Source organism: Rhynchophorus ferrugineus, unplaced genomic scaffold, assembly GCF_030347505.1.
Source record: "Rhynchophorus ferrugineus isolate W39M unplaced genomic scaffold, kcgeb_rfMv2 rfM3, whole genome shotgun sequence".
NCBI lineage: Eukaryota > Metazoa > Arthropoda > Insecta > Coleoptera > Curculionidae > Rhynchophorus > Rhynchophorus ferrugineus.
The window spans coordinates 54,330,482-54,352,976 of NW_027472582.1; the positions used below are offsets into that span (position 1 = coordinate 54,330,482).

At 29.7% G+C, this 22,495-nt stretch overlaps 1 protein-coding gene across 1 annotated transcript in view; it reads right to left on the bottom strand.

The window, feature by feature from the left end:
* LOC143193474 (uncharacterized) overlaps positions 1 to 22,057 on the bottom strand; it is a 178,892-nt gene extending 156,835 nt beyond the window's left edge. Inside the window, exon 1 of the mRNA XM_076399700.1 lies at positions 21,924 to 22,057. Within this exon, the coding sequence (XP_076255815.1) occupies positions 21,924 to 21,969 (46 nt within the window). The 5' untranslated portion in view covers positions 21,970 to 22,057. The remainder of the gene's footprint in view (positions 1 to 21,923) is intronic.
* Positions 22,058 to 22,495: the final 438 nt, after the last annotated feature.

A 22,495-nucleotide genomic window follows, 5' to 3' on the forward strand; every position in this document is an offset into this window, starting at 1 on the left:
ATTTTCTTTTTAGTGTTTCTTTTAGTGTTTGGGTACAGCTACAATACTTCTCAGGGCTTTGCTCTGAAAAATATGTATTGTATTTCTTTTTTACTTTCACGAAACATCCTATAGGTATTAATTTTGATATGTCCATATAAGTTTCAATACTTGGTTGTATACTAATATAAGTTATTACATACTGATAATTCTGATTTTGTTGCACTTAACTAATACATTTTCCTTTATTTGAACTCCAGTTCTTTCCTTTATTTTTACATGTTCCTTCCAGCGAATTTCTGCAACAATATTCATTTCGAGATGAAATTATAGTATTATTTACTGCTATTAGTACTTGTGCGGTCTGATTATGCGTGAACTGCATATTCACAGATTAACATTCGTTAATTTTTATGTTTCCAGATTTGGGTCTAATTATTTATATAACCACTTGTAATTTTCGTATGGCGTCTTCACTATCTTCTCCGACAATCAGAATCTCACTATCATTTGTGGTACATCACATGCTTCCTCTTGTTTGATTCGTGTTTTGTTTCGATAACATTTTCTGTAGGTTATGAACAAGGCTGCCATGCCATATCTATTAAGCTATATTTAAGATATTCTATATAGAAAAACATACATTTTTAATTTCATATGCTTTTTTCAATTATATCCGTTGTTCTACGCATCTGGTTAATTACTGAATGTTTGTTAACAAATTCAAACTGGTGTGTAGGTATTATGTTTTTTCTCTCCGTAATATTAGCAAAATAAAAATTTATTTTTGAATTGCTGCTGAAACGCAACTAAGTCAAGCCATTTTCTGATAGATAATTAGGGGTATTAAAATGTGGATCACATACGGCAACATGATCACATACGACAGTGTAGTCATGGTTGAAGCCCAGAGAAGCTTCACAAACAGTTGCAAAACCCACATTGACACAAAGGAAAACGATACCATTAGTCATAAAGCACTGCTGAACCCTTGACTAACCATTAATTAAACTCGTTAACTATAATTGTCATATCACAACTAATTATAGTAAACAGTATATTAAAAAAGACTTCCAGAAGCCATGGCTTCTGCCACAACAACGCTAGGTCACCCAAGCATAGCGATTCCGCAAAATTGAAAAACACTTACAGGAAAATTTTCATCAATACATCGTCGTATATTTTGGATCTTGCCCCATCCGACTTCCATTTGTTCCTAACTCTACAAGAACAGATTCACGTAATGTTCACAGATTAATTTAAGAGATTAATCTCCATTAATCAGGTGACTCTTAATGATATATTAGATAGATATTACATAGATTCAGATTGCATACACTCTATAGATCATCATTTTATTAATTGCTCTGTTTTTATGATCATCACGGAGCTAAATATGTAGTGGTCTGCCAAAGAGGATACTCAATTATTTTTTTAAATATATAATAATTAATAATATATAAAATCATAATAAATCTTATAGATTCATGGATAGAAATATGGAATGATTAGTGGAAAATGGACATAATTCTATAAACTATAGTTTTATCCATAAAACACATGTAATTAAATAAAACAAAATATTTGAATACTGAAATCTGTATATATTTTATTTGTTATTCATCATGAAAAACATACACTAATTTTTAATCATATCCATATATAATCATTTGTCAGATATAATTCGATAGTTGAACGAATTTATTTATTTTTATCCACCAAATCCTTTTAAATATTAGCGATATATTGGTATTAATGCGAAATCTAAATGTAAATACCTGTTAAACACCCAAATAAATGTTAAATTCAATTACCTTGACATTTCTCTACATAAAATAATAGTAATATTAGTAATATGACGTCTTGCAGTATATTAAGCAAACACAGTCCATATTCATTGAACGATATTTCAATAATATGAATTATGACTGGTGAACCAAAAATTTAAAAAAAAGAATAACATGACTTATTGAATCAGAATACAGCTCAAGCCCTCAGAGGGTTTTCAGATGGACCATCAATTGATTATTCAACTGTTGGAAAAGCATTCAATGAGGATCTTCCAAACGGAAACAAAATTGAGCAGAAGCTCCATTTAAAACAGTTTCAACATCGCGATTTTATGACTTGGCAAGAAATAAATGCAATTTTTTTTAACGGTTCCAAGTTAAAAACTCAAGGGTTAATCCAAGAGAGAAATAATATTCATCGAAATAAAATAAACCAAATTAAATAACGTATTGTTGCAAAAAAATACCAAAGTTCCCCTGTTGTATTACGATGCTCAGCCACACGATGCAGGAATTGTGAAGAATGCACTGTTGCAGCCCGAACGCGAAGTTCTGCCATATACGTACGCCAGCGTACCTATTGAAGTCAAAGCTTCAGAGCATGGTTTGGCTGGTACACCGTTTCGAAATTCCGAAGAAACGCAAAAATCTCGTATAACGCTAATTCCGTCCAGTTCAATTTAGATATAACAGTCGACAAGATTTTGCTGAACAGAGCAGTCTCTAAAAATAAAAATTAGAGATTAATTTGTAATATTGAAGCAGCACCTTCAGGCTAATCTAAAAATCGATAAACTGGTTGGCTTCATCGTAAGCTAGACGTGAATTGCTGCTCGTCCAGGCTATGAGTTATCCAACCGTAGTGGGTAGTGCGACTAAGTAATTGCTTCTTCCTTCTTCTGATGAATACTTCGGTACTGTAGGGCGTAAATTCTTTCAACATTTAACTCTTATTAAATCATACATAAATTTCAATCATTCATAGTGCATAATCACTTGATTATATCTGATTTTATACTAGGTAGACTAATTTAACTTCTATAACGGCAGTTTATTTATGTCTCTAAACATTTATTTTATTTCATAGCAATGTTTTTGTGTCATGATTTAGTTTCATTAAACATCCGTAAAAATTCAATACCTTTTCTTCGTCATAGATTTATTCAAATTAATAAAGGAAATAAAGTGACGTTCCTACAAATTTTTAAATGATTAAAGGTTATGTTAATGACAGATTTTTTAGTCAGATAACTTTACACTACTGAATTAGGAGCATCTTGTTTTGTTGAGTATTATTGCTAAAAATGTTTGCATGAAAAATAGCAATGTAATCATCAGAAATAAATGAAATTCATTTCTATGCAAAAAACATGTATATTTATAGATGTGCATTTTCTTTAATAAAATTCGAACCCAATTCTGAACAGATATTGTAGATATGTATTAGTTTACGTTGCAGAAATGTCGGGTTGATCTATAGCCAACAGAAAAAGTAAAACTAAATTTAACACCTAATATACTAGCAACAACTCTACGTCAATATAACAGTCGTATAACAAGTGAAACAAGAGTAACGAGCAGTATTATTTGGCAAATTATAAATTCAATGTAATAAAGAGAGCATAAACGTAATATTATACGGCCTGTCATAATCTAAGGATGCGATAAATTATTTGGAGGGATTTTTAAAATGTATAAAATAGAGCGAACTAGGTCGAATGTAATAGTCGAGAAATGTATTAGGGAAAGAGAAATACTTTAAAAATTAAAACACGTTTTCTGAACAGCGTGTGTCATAAAAATATATGGCTCCGCTGCTATTTCTGAAAGCGAGCTCTCCCATTTTATGCATACAGATTATTTCTTTAATACCTTTGTTGTCGACTGTCAAAGTCATATTTTATTTATTTTACCTCCTATTCCATTTATACAAATAATTTAAAATCCTCATGTCCTAAAACTATGATAAGAACAAACTGAATATTATATTTTCTGTAAAATTATACTTTAAAAGTAGAACTTCACTAAAGAATGTTGATACTTTAAAACATATGTGCTTTTTATAGATGATTGAACATATACTCTTTGATTCCAGTCAGAGTTGATGCGAGAAATAAAAACACTTTATAATTTCATTTCTGATTATGGTTTTTAGAAGGACGGAAAGTTACGGTTAATAGGAAAAATATTAATTAAAAATATTAAAACAAGTGGAAGAACGTGTTGATGGATGAAACGTGACGTGATAATCATGGAGTTTTGCGCCACTAATCCAAAAAATAGAATGATATTAGTAATGTCTGAACTACTAGCATCATTCTAGATAAAAAATTTCTCTAAAAACCAGAATGACTTATAAATGACTATATTCTAATGTATTCTGGCAGTCATTTAGATAAAAACCCAGTAATTCCTGCGCTGCAACACTGTCTCGTTAGAACCACATAATTTAGAGATTCATATAATACGTACTCGCCAAGCGGAAACAACATGGACTTAAACTGTACCAAATATATTGACTTATCGGGCGCAAATCCAAGTTATCATTAGATAACAAGATATTATTGTATAAATCTATACCCAAGCCTATTTGGTCATATGGAATCCGATTATAGGGAACCGCTAGCAAGTCTAATAAATTCATCATACAACGGTTCAAAAATAAAGTGTCCCGTTCCATTCTCGATGTTCCGTGCTATGATTCAAATGAAGTAATACAACGAGATATTCATCTAAAACCAATAACGAGTGTTATTCAATATGTTTGTGCAACCCAATGTGCTCACTAATCAGCTAAATATGCGAAGTGACAGAAAGTACGTAGACTAAAACATCTAACTCCATCCTACCTGATTATTGGATATATATAGACGTTAGAATAAAATTTAAAATAAGACTAATTAATTAAAATAGTATTTTGTTTAGGAGATCCCTTAATGAAATGATTTTCTACATGTCCTGTATATATAATATAATATATATATATATATATATATATATATATATATATATATATATAATACGTACAAATATTATATAACATATCTATATATAAGAAAATGAATGAAAAAAGGAGTGATAATCATGGAGTTTTATATCACTTTTCAAAAAACTAGAATGACACTAGTAAATGACACACTATTCTAATGTCTCCTGGCACACATCTGAATCCAAACCCTGTAATTCCTGCGTTGCAATGCTGTCTTGATAGATTCACATAATTTAGAAATTCATATAATGATATTATATATAATATTTAAAATTTCGCTAGTCCCAGTAAATATTAATTACCCATACAAACTAAATTAAACTGAATGATACAAAGAATATGCTGGGTGCAGATTATCTCTAGTTATCCTGCAAAATCAGTCTTACTGCCTCTATTCCTCGATTCCTGATTCTGTACTTTCTGATCCATGCAAGATCTCATCTTGATTCAACAAATTCCTCACCTCAAAATTCATTTAGCTCAATGAGAACTGTATGCATTGTTCAATAATGTAACATTCACTAAAGATCTACCAAATAATCATAATTTAAATAAAATTTTTCAAAACTCGATAAACGATCGATAAACTTAAACTTAATTGACGATATTGAAGCATTCCATTACGTTAGCAATATTAATATCAATTGATGAATGAGCATAACAAAGATAACTTACTACTACATTTCGACTAAATTTGAAGGCACCCTATAAAACTCACTTGTGCAAAGTCGATACACTTTCAATGTAAAATTCAAGACAAAGCACTGTAAACATATTAAATGACAGTTGACGTCCAAAATCCGTATCGGCTTAGAGCTATACCAACTTAAAGGAAAAAAGAATAATGAAACCACTCAAAATTGAATTACATTGGCTTGTATCTATTAAAACATGTGGATATTTTTAAAGCATGTGATAGAATTAATTAATATTTGAAATAGGCATTTCATGAGCAATAAACACAATTCCAAAATAATAATTGTGCGTTTTATTTTAATTATCTTAAATTTTTTTATTACAGTAGTAATAAATACTGTAATATATATAGTAATCTCCAGTAATCATATTTATCTAGGAAGAAATCTTACATTCCGAAAAACATATTCAAAATCCCGTATTGTAAAAGTTTGGACATGTGTTGATCGAATGAGGGATTAAGACATGTAGGTTCGTGCAAAGTTATTTGAAACATCTCAAAAAAACTCACTCTCGAACCAGCATGCTTGCAACTTATGCCAATAATGACATTTGGTATATTTTAATTGCAACAACAACGTATCTCCAAATAACAGGTGGAAACTAATTATCATGATAATTAGGTTTTCTCTTGGTGTCGTTATTAGAGATTCTGAAATCATTTCATAAAGCCGAGTTCTATATATACATTTTTGTTTTCTTTTTATTAATTACACTGTGATATCTGTATATCTGTGACGAAAATATCTAAATTGTTTAACGCCTTACGAGCAACTGTATCCACGGTAATAACAGCATACCCAAATCATGGTAAAACATCTTCGTCAAAGAATATTAGTAGGCAAAATCGATTAAAGTTAATTAAAAGAGGATGACGAATATTAAAAATGACTATGGCTAGACTAACTGTTGCGGCAAATGAGTAATACTATTTCGACAAAAACAGTACGGCGTAAGCTACAAAAGTCTAATACTCATGGAAGGGCTGCGATTGCGCAACCCTTTATAACCCTTTATAAATCATCGGACTAAGCTGCAAAATAAGTTGTGCAGCGATCATAAAACCTAGATACTTGATGATTGGAAGAGCACGGCATATTCCGATGAATCATCGCTTACATTGTTTCCTACAAACAAGCAGATTGATGTGTGGAGAACACCAAAAAATACCTGCTTCCTACAGTCAAGCATATAGAAGGTTCTGTTATGATTTGGGTAGCAATATCGTATTATTTAGCTGGTCCTCGAGCGCGAATATATATGTTGACATCTTCAAGGAACGATCAAGTTTTAAACTAACTTGTAACTAGCATATTGCTTAATTGAAAAATCCAAGCAGCACCAAGAACAATATATCTCAAAATGATGGCTATATATATTATATATACATATATATATACTTATATATATATATATATATATATATATATATATATATATATATATATATATATTATAACAATTATATTAAAATATTGTTTCTTGATTGTTAAAGGTTACAAGATTATTCCATGGAGCCCAGTTCTACGTATACAATATATCCTCTATTCCTTTTCTTTTAGTTTGTTTTCTTTTGTGATGATACTTTTGGTAGTGTTAATAAAGGAGTGTAACTAGGATCTTCCCTTTTCTACTAATTTCAAACCATAGTTTCTGGAATAAAATATCATATCCCATCTCGACCACGCAAGTCCTTAAGAATATTTTGTGACATATAAATATTTAATAAAACTTATAACATATAAATCACAGATATTAAATTTTGTTGGCACCCGAGAATAGACATACTTCTTAAAACTGTAAACAAAATTTATATCTTATTTACTTAGTTCAGTTTTTTCTTAATAATAATCATGACCGAAATTCACTGAACTGTTGGGACACTCTTTCAAATTATTTTTCTTATTTCTTCTAATTTGCTGAACGACCAACATATCAACATCAGTTACCGTTTTCCATAGATTTCAAACCAATTTGTTACTGAAATGGAAGAAAAGCAAAAACGTCTTAATCAATATTAAATACATGACGAATAACGTTTCGAAAAGGCCATTTTATAAGTGTTAATATCATCGTAAAGAATGAGTTTAACGTATAAATATAAATGGTTTTAACGTATAAATATTCTTTGAATACTTAATATATGTTGCAATACAACATAAATATTTTTCTAAACAACTAATTTTGATCGACAATTAAAATATTTTATTTCAGGCGCAATATAGTTACATTTGAATTTCAACCATCCATAAACACAAGTCTTTCAAGTTACATCACCCAAATTTTCCATACACGCAAACCATCCATACACTATCAGTGAGATATTCCATGTATTATTTAATTACATATTTCATTTTGAAGATTTTTTCAAGTTAGACGTAAACGAAATTGCATATATTCAGAGAGCGTATGCAAAAATGGTACATAATGATTTTTTTTTCGATTCTTATTTCATATAAATAATCATCTTATTATTAAAAATATTATATTAAGTATTATTCGGATGAGGGACATTTGTACCTTTAACCATCAACAAATATCATGTTCAAATGTCAAGAACATTTACCGGGAAAATATAAATCTAATACGATATTGTATCAAGATAGTATTATATTATTGTAATATGGACCTACAAGTATAAGAAATTCAATATATTGTAAATGCATCATTTACTTTTTTTCTTCTAATATATTATTAATCTAATTTTACACCAACAACACGAGAGCATGTAAACAGAACACTAAACAACATAAATTCATCATTCCATCACATGTCAATATCTCGATACAAGATTAAGTCATCTACATGAAATTTGATTTAATTCTGAACACATATTTTTCTTCGCCAGTACAATTACCAACTTTATGGCAAAGAAACATGAAAAAAAATAAATTAAATACATCTTCCATTACCGATTGTTTTCCTATGTCAGCCCCTTCGAAACAACAACCGTTCCTTACCAAAATGCTTTTAGATTCTCTCCCCAAAAAAATATTTTTCGCCGCCTCCTGTGCGTATTGAACGCAAAGGGGCGTAACCAACTTTCAGTAATTCCTTGTTCTTTACAGGAAGGTGATCGAAATTTTGATATTGATCGAAGAAAGATCCCACATACGGCTTTCATACTCTTTAAATATATAGTATAAATATATATATATATATATATATATATATATATATATATATATATATACCATTACTCTATATATACTATTTACTATTACTCTGATCAAAAACGCCGAAGTCATTAGATAGTCTCAACGTCAACGAACTCTCAACAAGTCAGAAAAAGATTTCGTCTCTAATCAGTTACTTCGAGCAAGAACGAGATAATGGAAGCCCCCTTTTATCAGTAAAATACGTTAGTAGCGTAGTAAGTATTCATAATATTGAATACTAAGGTTACTTATGTTTAGCGGTTTTTATTGCAAATATTATTAGCGTATTACAGTTGCAATGAATAATAATATGAGCACTGTGACTAAAATATCTCAAAAAATTAAACGCAATATAATTTCGGATTTAGATCACATTGATGTCAGAGGAAACTGTTAGTCTAAAATGTATCCATATAAAACTTCCATCCATAGAAAGATATGCAGCTGTTTGAGGGATGTAGAACATCCCTTCATAGATTGTTGGGGAATAGAGGAGTAAAATCGTGTAAAAATAATCCACGAAGAGGTATAATGGAATTTCCTGGTATTGCTTGTAGAATATTACAATTTTTAAAAGCATATAACTAACCATAAAGCTAATAACTATAAAGCTATAACTTCTAGTTATTTTTCAAATTATAGTTAATTTAGTCATGTAAAAATTGATATAAAATCTACAATGTTGTTACGGTCTCAAATATTTGTTAATGAAAAATATAACTAAACTAATTAGCTAATTCTCATTTCTTCTGACACTTCTTCGAAAGCTCTCTTAGCTGACTGCCGTTGGAGCCCTTCTGTTTGCTTATAGTTCCCAATTCACTCTGAGCCCTGGTTGCTCACAGCTGACGCTTTCCATTAAACTTTCTTGCGAATTCATGAAACACTTTACTTTATACTACTTAATTTATTTGCACTAATTACAATTTATGTGAACCAAAGCGATTTTTCATATGGGTCTTCTATCTAAACTTCGCCACACTGACCTAGGCTTTGCTAATGCAGGAGAAGAAGGACATCAAGACATAAACAATACCGATCAACACCAATATCAAGTATTAATTGACTCGATATATTCCAAATTGGATATCTTTAATAGTATAGGACATTGTTAGATCAAAACAATATAACCAATCGATTCACAATCACATAATAAAACGAAACGCATATATTACATTATCGTTCAAACGTAAAACGGTTTAGTACACAGTCCAACAACAAAAAGTATAATTGCAATTCATAAATCAATTATTACTAATTTTTATATATGATAAAAAAATATTTGGGTAATTCCAGATACTCATTTCGTTTTTTTCTCAAAGGAAAAGGGAATTTTTCAACTTTGTTGAACTCTTTGTAAGGTTAAGTTCTATCTTCTTTTGTGATAACTCGATATGTCTAGTAAGATAACATAACTACGATTAGACCAATCTATGTAGTTGAGCGGAGATCTTCAAAGCTGTGGCCATAGGATGGTGAAGGCGTATTGAATATGTTTTGTTGTTCCTCATCTTCTTCTCCATTTTTGTAAGAAGTAATATACTTCCATATAGCTAACTGAATATTCTGGTGTACCACTAGGCCTTTTTTTCACATTGTTTTAAATATAATGTTGCTTTTATTCGAGTAAAAATGACCAAAGTATTTCTATATAGTCTCTAAATTCCCGCTAAACCATAAGTACCATAAAATCTATTGATCGTTTTTTAACCTGTAACCTTTTCTCAAATGACTGTCTTGTATATGGTATCCTTAACTTTCTACCGTAACATCACACAAACTGAATTTACACATGTCACATGTCTGGGTCATGCTAATACTTCAGAGCAAAATATTTGTACTACTTATAACAAAAATACTATGAAAATCGCCGTTACAGCAATAGTTTTGCCGTTTATGAAAGACTTCTGAATTTTTTCAGATAACCAAATTATTTGTTAAAGGTAACCGGATGTTATGTGAATATGCCAAAACAAATATCCAAAAACTAAAGATTAGTATGAGGCTTTTCTACCAAAATAGGTGTTCATTTAAACGTACAGTAGGCATTTGATCATTCTTAAATAATTTTTAAAAAACATATATGAAACAATGTTCACTTTTATAAAAGAATTATATTATAAAAATATAATTAAATACGCAATAATATCGATTTTTTTTTTGATATATGATAGATTTTGCCTCCCGATATGAATCAAACTATATATCCAAAATATTAGGTACCCACCTATACTTTGTACCCATAATGAACAGGTTTTCCTTTTATGAATTGTTTATCAGATGTCTGCCAAAGACCTTACGTCCCTTGACCATGGCTTCATCAATACTATGATGTTCTATATAAGGAGCATTTTCTAAACAATTTATATTCATCTTATCGAATAAAGGTCCAATTTTAGCAGAGCAGTCATTTCTATCCAGGGAATTATTGTCACAACAGTGGATATTGGTCATAATATGTTCAAGTCGATCTCTGCTTGTAGCTTTGGAAATTAGACTATTATTTGTGTCGTCAGAATGTTTCCTAATCATTCTTCTTCTACTCACTGTGCAATATCCACTTATTAAGAAATCACCCAAAAAAAAATTATTTCCCCAGTAGTTATATCAGCTTTTCTGTTTCTTCTAGCAACATATAGATGTATATTTAACAAACGTTGATATGACTTCGTCATCAAAAAATTTCACGAAGAGCTCCGTTGGTGTTATATGTTGCCGCAACGGCCAGTAATCAACCTCTCCACATGGTTCACAATCTCTTTCATTATTTTGTTGGTTTTCTTAATTTTGTGGTTCTAAAATTGCCGATTTCGCTATTAACTGGGAGGCAGACAAATAACCAATAGCAACGTTTCGCTCCTCAACCGAAACCTCGTCGGCCAGGTCTTAGTTTGTGTTCGTAGAATAACAACGTCATGTTCATTACTACTACAGTCATAGAAATTTTCTTCCAGCTCCGTCAACAATTCAGTGAGAATAATGTGAATACAACAGTTTTGTATTTTATAAATAACTAAGTCTAGTGTGCGTTTAAAGGTACAATAAACATTAGCGCCCAGTAGAAAACGCCAGAAAATTAATTTGTGTGCTATATTAAAAAAAATAACTTCAATATGTTTTAACCTTCTCTAATATCCTACAATATATTTTTAAATATTAAAGTATAAAAACTCTCCTTACAAACTTTAGGTGAATTGGATGCGTCATTTTTGCATAAAAATAATTTTTGCAGTAAAACAATCTATTCAATACATTCACTGGTTTTCAAAGAATGCAAGTACTAAACAGTCGTTTTTAAAATTAGCATCAAGTGAGACCATCTAGCAGTCATAATACGGTGGAATGTAGTATGGGGGTCTTCGTGTAATTTATTGAATGAAACTATGTTTCCCTTAACACTTTATTAACAACACTGACTATTATACATCTAATTAACTAATGAAAATGTATCAATGTTTGATTATTGAATGGATGATTGTTAACTGAATATAAGATGCTTAAACGTCGAAAGATGAATGCCTCTGCTGTCTATTTTTCTGCGTGTACTTGATCGTTTTTGGTCAATCTTATTCTGTGGCCAGTTTGCGATAAGAAAAACACAGTAGATATCTTTACGTTGTTTGTTAAAACAAACAGTAACCATATCTGGGTTAAGAACATAAATTGTAACAAAAACCTGTTTATATAAAACATATATTGACTCAAGAGGCTACGCGAACGTATACAAAACAACCCACTACAGTTTTATCACAATCGATTTAGGAACGCATTAAAAAAAACAAAGAAATATTCATTTATATGTTATATACAAGGATAAACATCTAGCAAAGGTAAAACACACAATAAATAACATCTACTTATTGAGATTATAATAAAGGACAACTTAATTTTCAGACATTTTATCCTTAATCCTGAATAAAGACAGTTTCAAACACATTTTACAATTTGAAACCCTACCATGGGCCTGAGTTTGTGGCGAAACCACGCCTCCTTATTGCCTTCAAGGAATTTAGAAATTTAGTTGATATTCTCTAGGATTAACCCCACATAGATGAAATTTGCTTGAACCATTCATTCAGCTGTAATAAATGAAATTTATATCCCCCATTAATTATCCCTAAACATCGTTAAACTACAGCATTATTATTAATGCATGTTAAACTTTAATTTCTTGATAGAATTTGCTGAATTTATATAGTTTATAATAATTATAAAAAATATTATACATTTAATAAAAAATATAGTTTGCTAAATCAAATATATGTCGCTTAAAAAAATTGCGTATATTATTAATTTTGTAAGTATTTGTATTTGTTGTTAAATGTTTAACAGAACTTGAATTTTCTGTTGGAATTCGTAGCATATCGTTTATTCGCATTACCTTTCTTTGAGTTAAAATTACTCATATTGTATATCCATATTCATCTACTATTATTTTCTTAAAATAGAGCAATTAAATATATCTAGTTATTACAAATATAAGCTATACATATATATTATACTATATACTATCCGCTTCAACAAAAAACAGAAGAATACGCCATGAGTGTAGTAGTAATGTAAATGTTGTAAAAGTATTGTAAATTACTCTGTTTTAAAATGATTTATTATAAAAATCAACTTATTTTTATACGTCATATTCATATTCATGTAAATACTACTTTTATAATAATAAAACAACTAAATTTTACCTATAGTTAATTTTTCTGTAAAGACATATCTATCCAGAAATCAATCCTATGGCTTTAAAATATCTGCTTTGAAAACTGTTAATCCTATTGGAAAGTACCACACCTAAAATATATAATCTGAAACCAACAAATCACTTATACTAACATTTATTTTTAAGCAAATATAAATATTCATTGTTTTCCAATATCCTTATGCTAAAAGCAATAGCTGATATTTCTGAAAATACGCTTAAAATTTTCAGCATAAAAATCACATGTGCCTTTGGGTTACTTTTGTAAGAGAAAAACTGATTTTAGAAACGGTTTTTTGATAAAATAGTACAGATTCTACATAACGTTTTATAAAATAAAAATATATGGTATATATATACGATTTATTTCAATGACTATAAATAAAACGGTAAATACTGTCAATCTAGTCCTATTTAAACCTAAACAAAACCCTTAATTCAAAAAACTTCACTATTCTTTCTCATAGTCAAACATAAAAATTCCATTTTTAACAAGTAGTATCATATATACATTGTTAACATATCAATCGCCTGATGTAACAAATATGGATAAGGGTTTATCCTAAAAGTTTATTACATCTTTAGAATGTATAGCTCACTTCTTATTATTAATTCATAGTTATTCACTTCTATATTAAATAATATCTATAAGATGAAATATCGATATTAAGCAATATCTAAATTATAGAATGCTTTAAATAATTCATAATATCAGCTGACGCAAAAAAAACTATTCGTTTGTTGTTTCAAAATAATAATTATTTTTAATGGTCATTATTTTTATTGTCAGTCTCTCATTATATTACAACGAAAATATAAGAAAGAAAACTTTTGAAATGTTTTTATCTTTTATATAAATAACGAGAAATAAGTAGGATGAGATTTTTTAACAAAAAAAAGGTATTGCTAAATTTCTGAACTATTTTAGTCCACAATTTTCTTTAAACAAATTTTTGAGGATTTAAAAAAATATAAACATCATTATTACATAATTTAATTAAGAATATATCATAATAATTTGCTATTAAGGTATACTGGCGTGATGAAAAGTAAAACTGAAACGCAAACAGATTATCTGTCTCCCCAGAGAACTCTTCACGAGAATTCCCAAGTAGTTTTTTGAGTTTAGGAAACCGCCAGAAGCTAGGTAAAAGAAAAAATCATACAAACAAATCATATAAAGCGCTTGCAGAACTATATACACAAATATACGAATACCATTACAAACAAATACGTACAATACCAACACATACCAATACATACAAAATTACCATTACAAAAAATTTTATTGAAAAAACTTGATGCACTAACCCTATATAAGTCCATAAGTTCGCCCTTCTGTGACAAATAAATTCACACAACGATGTAACTATATTGTACTAGATGTCATCACGATTTTCAGGTCATATTGTTTTAAATACATTCAGTTTAAAAATAGCAGTAAAACTATTTTGTATAAATATTTTTAGATCCAAAATATCAGAAGTCTATTAAATAATTGTCGGAAAATATTTAGTGAGTTGTTTGATCTAAAAAAGTCATATTCAATAATTACTGATTCACTTATCACTGATATTACAATATATGTTTAGTTTCAGAAGCCCTTTGTTGTTATTTGGTTGAAACTGAAACAAAAAGTCCATGTCCAAATATTTTTATACGACATGCTGAACATCATTTGAAAAGGATTTCACAATATATTTAAAGACTTTACTAGATTTATTTATTATTCATTATAAGATACCAAGTGTATGAATTAGTGTATTTTATTTATACCGTATACTGAATAGAGCTAGGTTATAATATTATATATAATATTTTTATATATTGGAAATCAGATTATCGCACTTTTTTATTAGATGCGCTTAGCACAATCATAATTTATAAAGCAATCTATTACTACTATATATTTATTAAATTTTAAAGTGTCCTTTAATCATAAATATGACTCGAATGACCAATATGTGAGTATTCCTCATCAAAATCACAGCTCGTTCATCAGATAAACACATTCCATGACATTAAACCTGAAAAAAAAACATTAAAGTTTGTCTTGCTTGAAGATTTTGAGGTGTGAAAAGATATTAATGAAAGAAAAACTAAATCCCTATTTGTTATGATTGCAGGTTCCTATTTGTTAAAAATATTACCACTTCTAAAATCGAGCGTAATCTATTAAGAATTCATATTAGTGTATTAAAAGGTGAGAAGCATTTAATACTTCAGGGAAGTATTAAAATAAATTTTCATTGTCCGGATGGTATAAAACTGGTATAAATACATTAAAATACATGTAGGATATAAACATTAGTTGTGAATGTCATTTCTATTGAAATCACATATAAATATGATTGCAGGCAAACAAGCTGCTAATATTCCAGTGGATGATATATTAGAAAAAATTATAGACAATTTAGGCAATTTTAGCACTTAGGAATGATTAGATTTATTGATTCATTCAATATGAGTGAATAGTTAGACTCATATTGAATTCAAGTAGCAAATCAATTGACGCTCATGCGAAACTTATACAAATGAATGTGAGTCATGTTATCCAATAGTTGTATTTATTCGTTTTAACTAAAACTTCTTGGATCCGTTTTATTTCGAGTCACCATGCACTTCTTCGTTGGGTACCTACCGATAAACATTGGTTTCCACGGCGTCGGATTATTAAACGGTTTTATATCTTAGAAAAAAATCCATATTTGCACTCCAAAAGTTCAAATAAACTTTATTAACGACTGATAAATCAATGTCTTTGTTTTTAGGTTAAAATCGGTTATCGGTATCGGTATCGGTATATCTTTTGACTAACCAGTACAATTGTTTAATTTTGAGTCTGATTTAGCTTGTTTAGCAATTCTATATAGAAATATATATTTTTCTATCATGATTACATCATCGACAAATGTTTCAGGTACTATTTCCTTCTAGTACTGGTGGCATATGAACAGTATAGAGCAGATATGACTAGTACCACGATACCCTGCGTAAAATCGAGACGAAATATGTTGAGAGTGCCCCTTCATGCGAAACTCTAAATTTCCTTTCGAAAATATACGACTACAGAAACTGACAATAATTGTATGATAAAACTTTGCTCGTTCTGTGAATCCCAAATGTTATTATCAGTTATATAAATATTACCGGGCAATATTTCTTTCGAAAGCCTTTTCAATAATAACTGTACTCTATGCACTTTCATTGATGATTTAGAAATCTGGTATATACCAGAAATACTTATATACGTTGTTTCACACGTTTTAACAGTAATTTCTCAAATAATCTTGATATCTCAGTAGGTAGCAAGATAGGGTTATAATATAAAAGATAAACTTCTTCTGCCAGCTTGTCAGATATTTTAAGAATAATTATTTGTGCCATCTTAAAACATCCCAGAACTTGCTTGAATCACTAATCGACATTAAATATTATAAATTTACTAGAATTCTAAATTTAATTTAATTTAATTTAATTTAATGAAATTTTCTACCTTCCAATATCGTATTGCGAATAATTGGAATAAAACAGAGCGAACAAAAGAAAATTCTGGAAAAATCGCTTTAAATTCTAAAGAAGTGTGAAATACACTCAGTGGTTATATATTAGACCAACCAGAGAAATAAATTATTTTCTCCCAAACATCTTTAAGCTTTCAGCCCGAAAACAATATACTAAATACGAGTGGGCGTAGTCGATTCCTTGTCTACGTGAAATCTACAACACAAAAACGAGATGGAAGCTCAGATAGGAGGTAATATACTATTATAATTCAAGAAAATAATAAAATAAATTATTAATTTCGTATAAAGACAAGAATGTCGTTTTCTCCTAGGGAATTAATTTTCATTAAGTATTATTTCAATTAAAAGATGAACATTGTCGTATGTATTATATTTACTGCTTTTTGGAGCAGGCTCTTCCATTGTATATTGTCCTGTATTTGAATTAATCATTAAAGGTCTTCAGTATAATAAAATTAATAGTAAAATTTCTAATGGGTAGTATAATATGGACATAATAAAAAAGGATTCAAGTAAAATTTTTTGAGTTTTTACACTAATGTCTGAATTGCCCGTGTATATAAATAACTATCAAACTATTACTATCAAAAAATTTAATTCCAAATTAGCCTAGTTATATTACCAGATGAGACCAAAGCATTTAATAAAGAACGATTCATTGACGATTAGCCAGATTCTAATATTCGACTATTTTGAACGTCATGTATATCATCGCTGGTATACCACTATCCACCGATATTTTAATTACTTTATATGAATTATATTTATATATGAGAAAGAGCCAAAAATATGTCTCTTACCATAATGATTGTATTATCGACAAATGTTCCAGGTATTGTTTCCTTTGTTATTGGGATATCGTTAGGTACCAATCAAATGTACCTGAGAAGTCCAGAAATATTACATGGCAGTATTTGTTTCAAATGCCTTTTTCGCTGTTACTCTATCTGACGGAAATTAAGTTTATTAAATGTAGTTTATTTATGTATGTAGGTACACAATAACCTAAGGCAGACTAATTTGTCCCAATCAAGCCTGTATAAACCAACGGTGTGGCAGCTATGGTGTTGCACAAAAAAAAACAGATCTCAACATGGTCCAAACTTTTCGAAACATTTTCAATGCTCCATGCTGTATCAGAAATGATCTACAAGGAAAAATGCATAAGCATACCTACGAGGTAAAATTTCATGACCATAAAAACTTTCAAGTGCTACAACCTACTCGTTAACAGCGGACCTGCCCCGAGATCGCAGAGACAAAACCCGTTGAAATAAGAGTAACCAATATTTTAAAAATTGAAGTAAGCCAGCTTGGTGCTGTCGGAGGATGGATGTACTTTATCTTTATGATTGTAATTATAAATGTCATTATAGGCAACGGTGGAAAATCCGACAATTAGTAACCATCACAGTCATGCCAGTAACCAGGTTGAGTAAGTCTGGACGTCATCTGGGATCTAGGAAGATCACTCGTCAGTTTGTAGGCGTAATGTCGAGGAACGTGGTTGGGAGTCTGCTTTAAACAGTTTGTCCAGTCCAGATAAACCTCCGTAAAAATATACTTAAATTATCCATGATAAATAATTCAAGCATGTTATCAATTAATTTAGTTTTAAATTTATCTCTTTCCTTCTGTAACACCGAATTGAAACAAAGAATATAAATAAAAATATAATTTTATAAATTCCAAGGAAATGTAAAATCCGTAGTTATATAAAGAGAATAACGATAAATTAATAAGAACTGAATATTTTTTCCAAAATATCTTCAGGTTAATTTTAATAGCGAATCAGTCATTTCTTTATTTCAAAATATTAAATATATATGATATCGGGTAATATAATTACATAAAGAAAACGAAATAGTTAAATTTCCGAACATTAAATTTCAAGAAGATCTGTTTCATGAATTGTTTAATGTTAAGAAGGAACAAACAATAATAAAAGAAATCAGTGCTTCGGATTTAATTCCATAGCCAGAAATGTCTTACAGGAATTGTCAGAAGGTCGTTAAATTAATAACAAATATATTTAACGCTACATTACTTCTGTGGAACTCGAAAAGTAGTTCAAATCATTACGATTCCCAAACCTGATAAAAAAAAAGAAAAAATCTCCTATCCTCTTGTGAGTATATGATTTGTGTTCTCCAAGATCACTGGGAAAATACATATCAATATTGTTTGTACATAGAAGTAACAGTAACCAATATTTTCAAAATACCAATAAAAACCTACGATTTTATAAGCATCATTCATGAATTGAGTGAAATGAAATAGTAATTATTTAGAGATGTTTTACAAAATATATATCAAGTATTAATATTGAGATTAATATTATATTAAATTAATCACATTTCAAAAGAAATGTGTGAATTAGTTTAAAAATAGAAATGAATTATTTTTTCTCCAAAATACCTTCAAGTAAGTTTCAATGCTAATTAATCAGTTTCTTGCCTATACGTCTATATGTCTTGTCTATGGTAATATTATTCTATAATGAAAACATAAGCATAATTATTAACTTTCTTAACAGTCCGTTTCAGAAGGACATGCTCTATAATAAATTTACTATTAAGAAGTTAGACAAATGATATTGAAAGAAATTATTTCTGAAAACCTCCCGATTTTAACTTAACCTCTGGAGGGATTATAGCAAGAAATCTCAGAAAATTTAATCGGCTTAATAACATTTGTATTTAGCATTGCATTACGAACCACTATATCCCTATAAATTCAAAAATGGTTCAAATCATTACGATGTCATTTTATACGACGATCAACCGTTTACCTTTAAAGAGCATTGAGAATTCACTGATCTATTATACATACCATATATTCAGGTAATACAAAATAAAGTATTGAGTATCATTTTCACTTACGCCTATAATGATTGTTATTCAGCGCTTTTATTTCTAATGACGCGTCCCCTAATGACTGTTGATTCAAAATATTCGTTTGAGGTACTTCGATGATGTGAAGTGCAATCCGATAAATTCTCTAACAGTTAAATGTGTCGATGAAATGTGTATATTAAAAATAATAATTATAGAGGTAGAGGTTTGAAGAGTAGACCACTACCCAAGATTTTTCCTATATTTTAGAGACTCCCTTTTACCAAATAGGGTTTATCTGGCTCTAAACAATGGTCGTCAGCATTAAGCGTACCGACTAACGAGTGACTAACTCGATTGGGAGGATCCTCCTGTCTCTTTGACCACTGAGCCAGCCAAGCCGGCATTTACCGAAGTGGTCTTCACGTCAGTATTTGGAAAACCCCACGAAAAAACACTTATTTTTTCACCAGTTCAACTGGAATATTTTAAAGCATGAAACATTTTATCCTTATTTGTTAAAGGAACTCTCCAAATGTGGGCGTAACCAGTATTCCGAATTTGAGAAGTGATATAAAGCTTTAGAAATAGCACGATACATTTAAAATATTACCTAAATTACCAACAATACCAACATTTATATTGAGCGGGTATTAAGCTTTTAAAATTATTTAGTAGAATAACTAACTTTAGTATATAACTTACAAGAATAACGAAACAACTAATTAAATATACCAAAATTAGAAAATTTATCAATATCAACTATAAATTAAATTAAAAGGTAATAAGTATTATGAAAGTTTAACATATTTTTGCTGAAGTCATATTTCGACATTAATAATCCAAAACTAAAGCAATAAATTATTTTATATCCTGTACTATTACTTGTTAGAAACATCAAATTGAGCACAAGTGGGCGTAACCAAATTAAAAATATTCAAAATAATAGGAACACAAAACAAAAAAATTAAGTTACTATTTGTTTCAATATTGGAATATTATTTATGCAGATTGGCAAAAGAATAATAATTTAGCTCTAATTAATAGTTTGGTATAAACATAAAAATAATTGATTTATGTTTTTATTAGTTATATTTATATATATATATATATATATATATATATATATATATATATATATATATATATAATATTTTTTTTACTTCCGTATGCACTACAAAAAAATTAATATTTAATATTTGTTTTACCGATTATCATTTAAAATTAAATATTTAGGAAATAAATAACAATGCTCAATAATAATAGTCTAATAGTTTTACTCTAATACATCTTCCTACTTTTTAAATCCGTGATCTAGTTAAGGATGAAATAATTCTGATATAAGGAATTTCAGATGATTACCCGAATTTATTAATATTTACTACCTGATTTTAATTTTTTCACTCAATGCTTCAACTGTGTTCACATAACAGAATTTGTCACATCAAATAGTCCTCAGATCAGAAATAAATCCCAACCAAACTGCATGTTTTAAATTCTTTTGTTCTCCATTATCCGGGACAAACGTATAAAATCAAACTCTATATCACATTTTCATTCCTATTCAATTATGTTATGTTCAGAATTTTCCAGACAAATTTATTTTATTCTATTTTTTCCAAATACATAATTAATTTTACCTTTAACTTATTTGGAAAAAATCGATACGAAATTAATTAATACGTCATTTTCCTCCCATAATCTTGAACCAAAAACAACGGGTGGCCTTCCGCAAAAATCATTTTTGGATTTTTATCCAGAAAAAAACCGGTTTCCCTCGCTTTGATTTCCGTACGTATTAAACACAAGTGGGCGTAACCAGCTTTCGGAAAATCCATACTACAAAAAGGCGATGGAAATCCCTGAGAATTTACAATTTTCCGCAAAATTGTTCAAAAAAATTTCATTTATGCGAACGGCATCGTTTGTTTTTATTAATATTTTACGTAAGTAATGTCGTGACATTTTTTTTGCTAATTAAAAATCTGTAAAGTATGCGGAAAAAATCGGAAGTGTTTTAGAATGTTTTGAAATTGTTTCGGTACTGTTGCCGAATACTGAGTATGTTTTAACGTTGTTTTTTTATTAATTAATATTATATATGATAAATCGATTGTCATTAATAATAAATGGTTAAATTCGTGAAATTAGCAGCATTATAGTCTATGAAAGGTTTTTGTGAGTTGTAGGACTGTGCAGATATAAACGGTAAGAATGTGCAGGATAATAAATTTCAGACGTAAATTACCTTTGTAAGCCAAATGCATAAAGATTATGATAACGTAGGTCCTCATTCTGGAAGCTGGCGCTTATAATCCTGAATAAAGACAGTTTAAAGTAGTTTTCCACGGGTTCGAAAAGCTTTTGTACGTTGTAAGCTCGTGAAACCTGAGCGCCACGCCCCTTTATTGTTTTAAGCCGTTTTCTAAATCGTCCCGATCTGGCAGAGGATCGAGCGTGACTACTGAACGGTCCTGATCACTCACACGATCAAACCGAGACGGTCGCGATTACCGTCATGATCAATTAGGCGTGAAAAATCGCTCGGCGATGGTGTTTTGTCATGTCGCAAGACAAACGGCCCCGGAAACGGTAATCCAGACACGACCAGAACGATTTCGGGAGACGGTAACGATCAACCCAATGGTAATAAGCTGGAAAATTGCTGTGTACGATTTTCCGGGCTATGCGTGAGCTGGCGATGTGGTGGGCGTGACCTCACAGCACGCTCAGAGACGAGTCTCCGGTCCGGCCGTTTCCAAGTTCGCGTTGATACTGAAACTCTCCGGTGTGTCTTCGCTCTCTCGGAGCGACGAGATG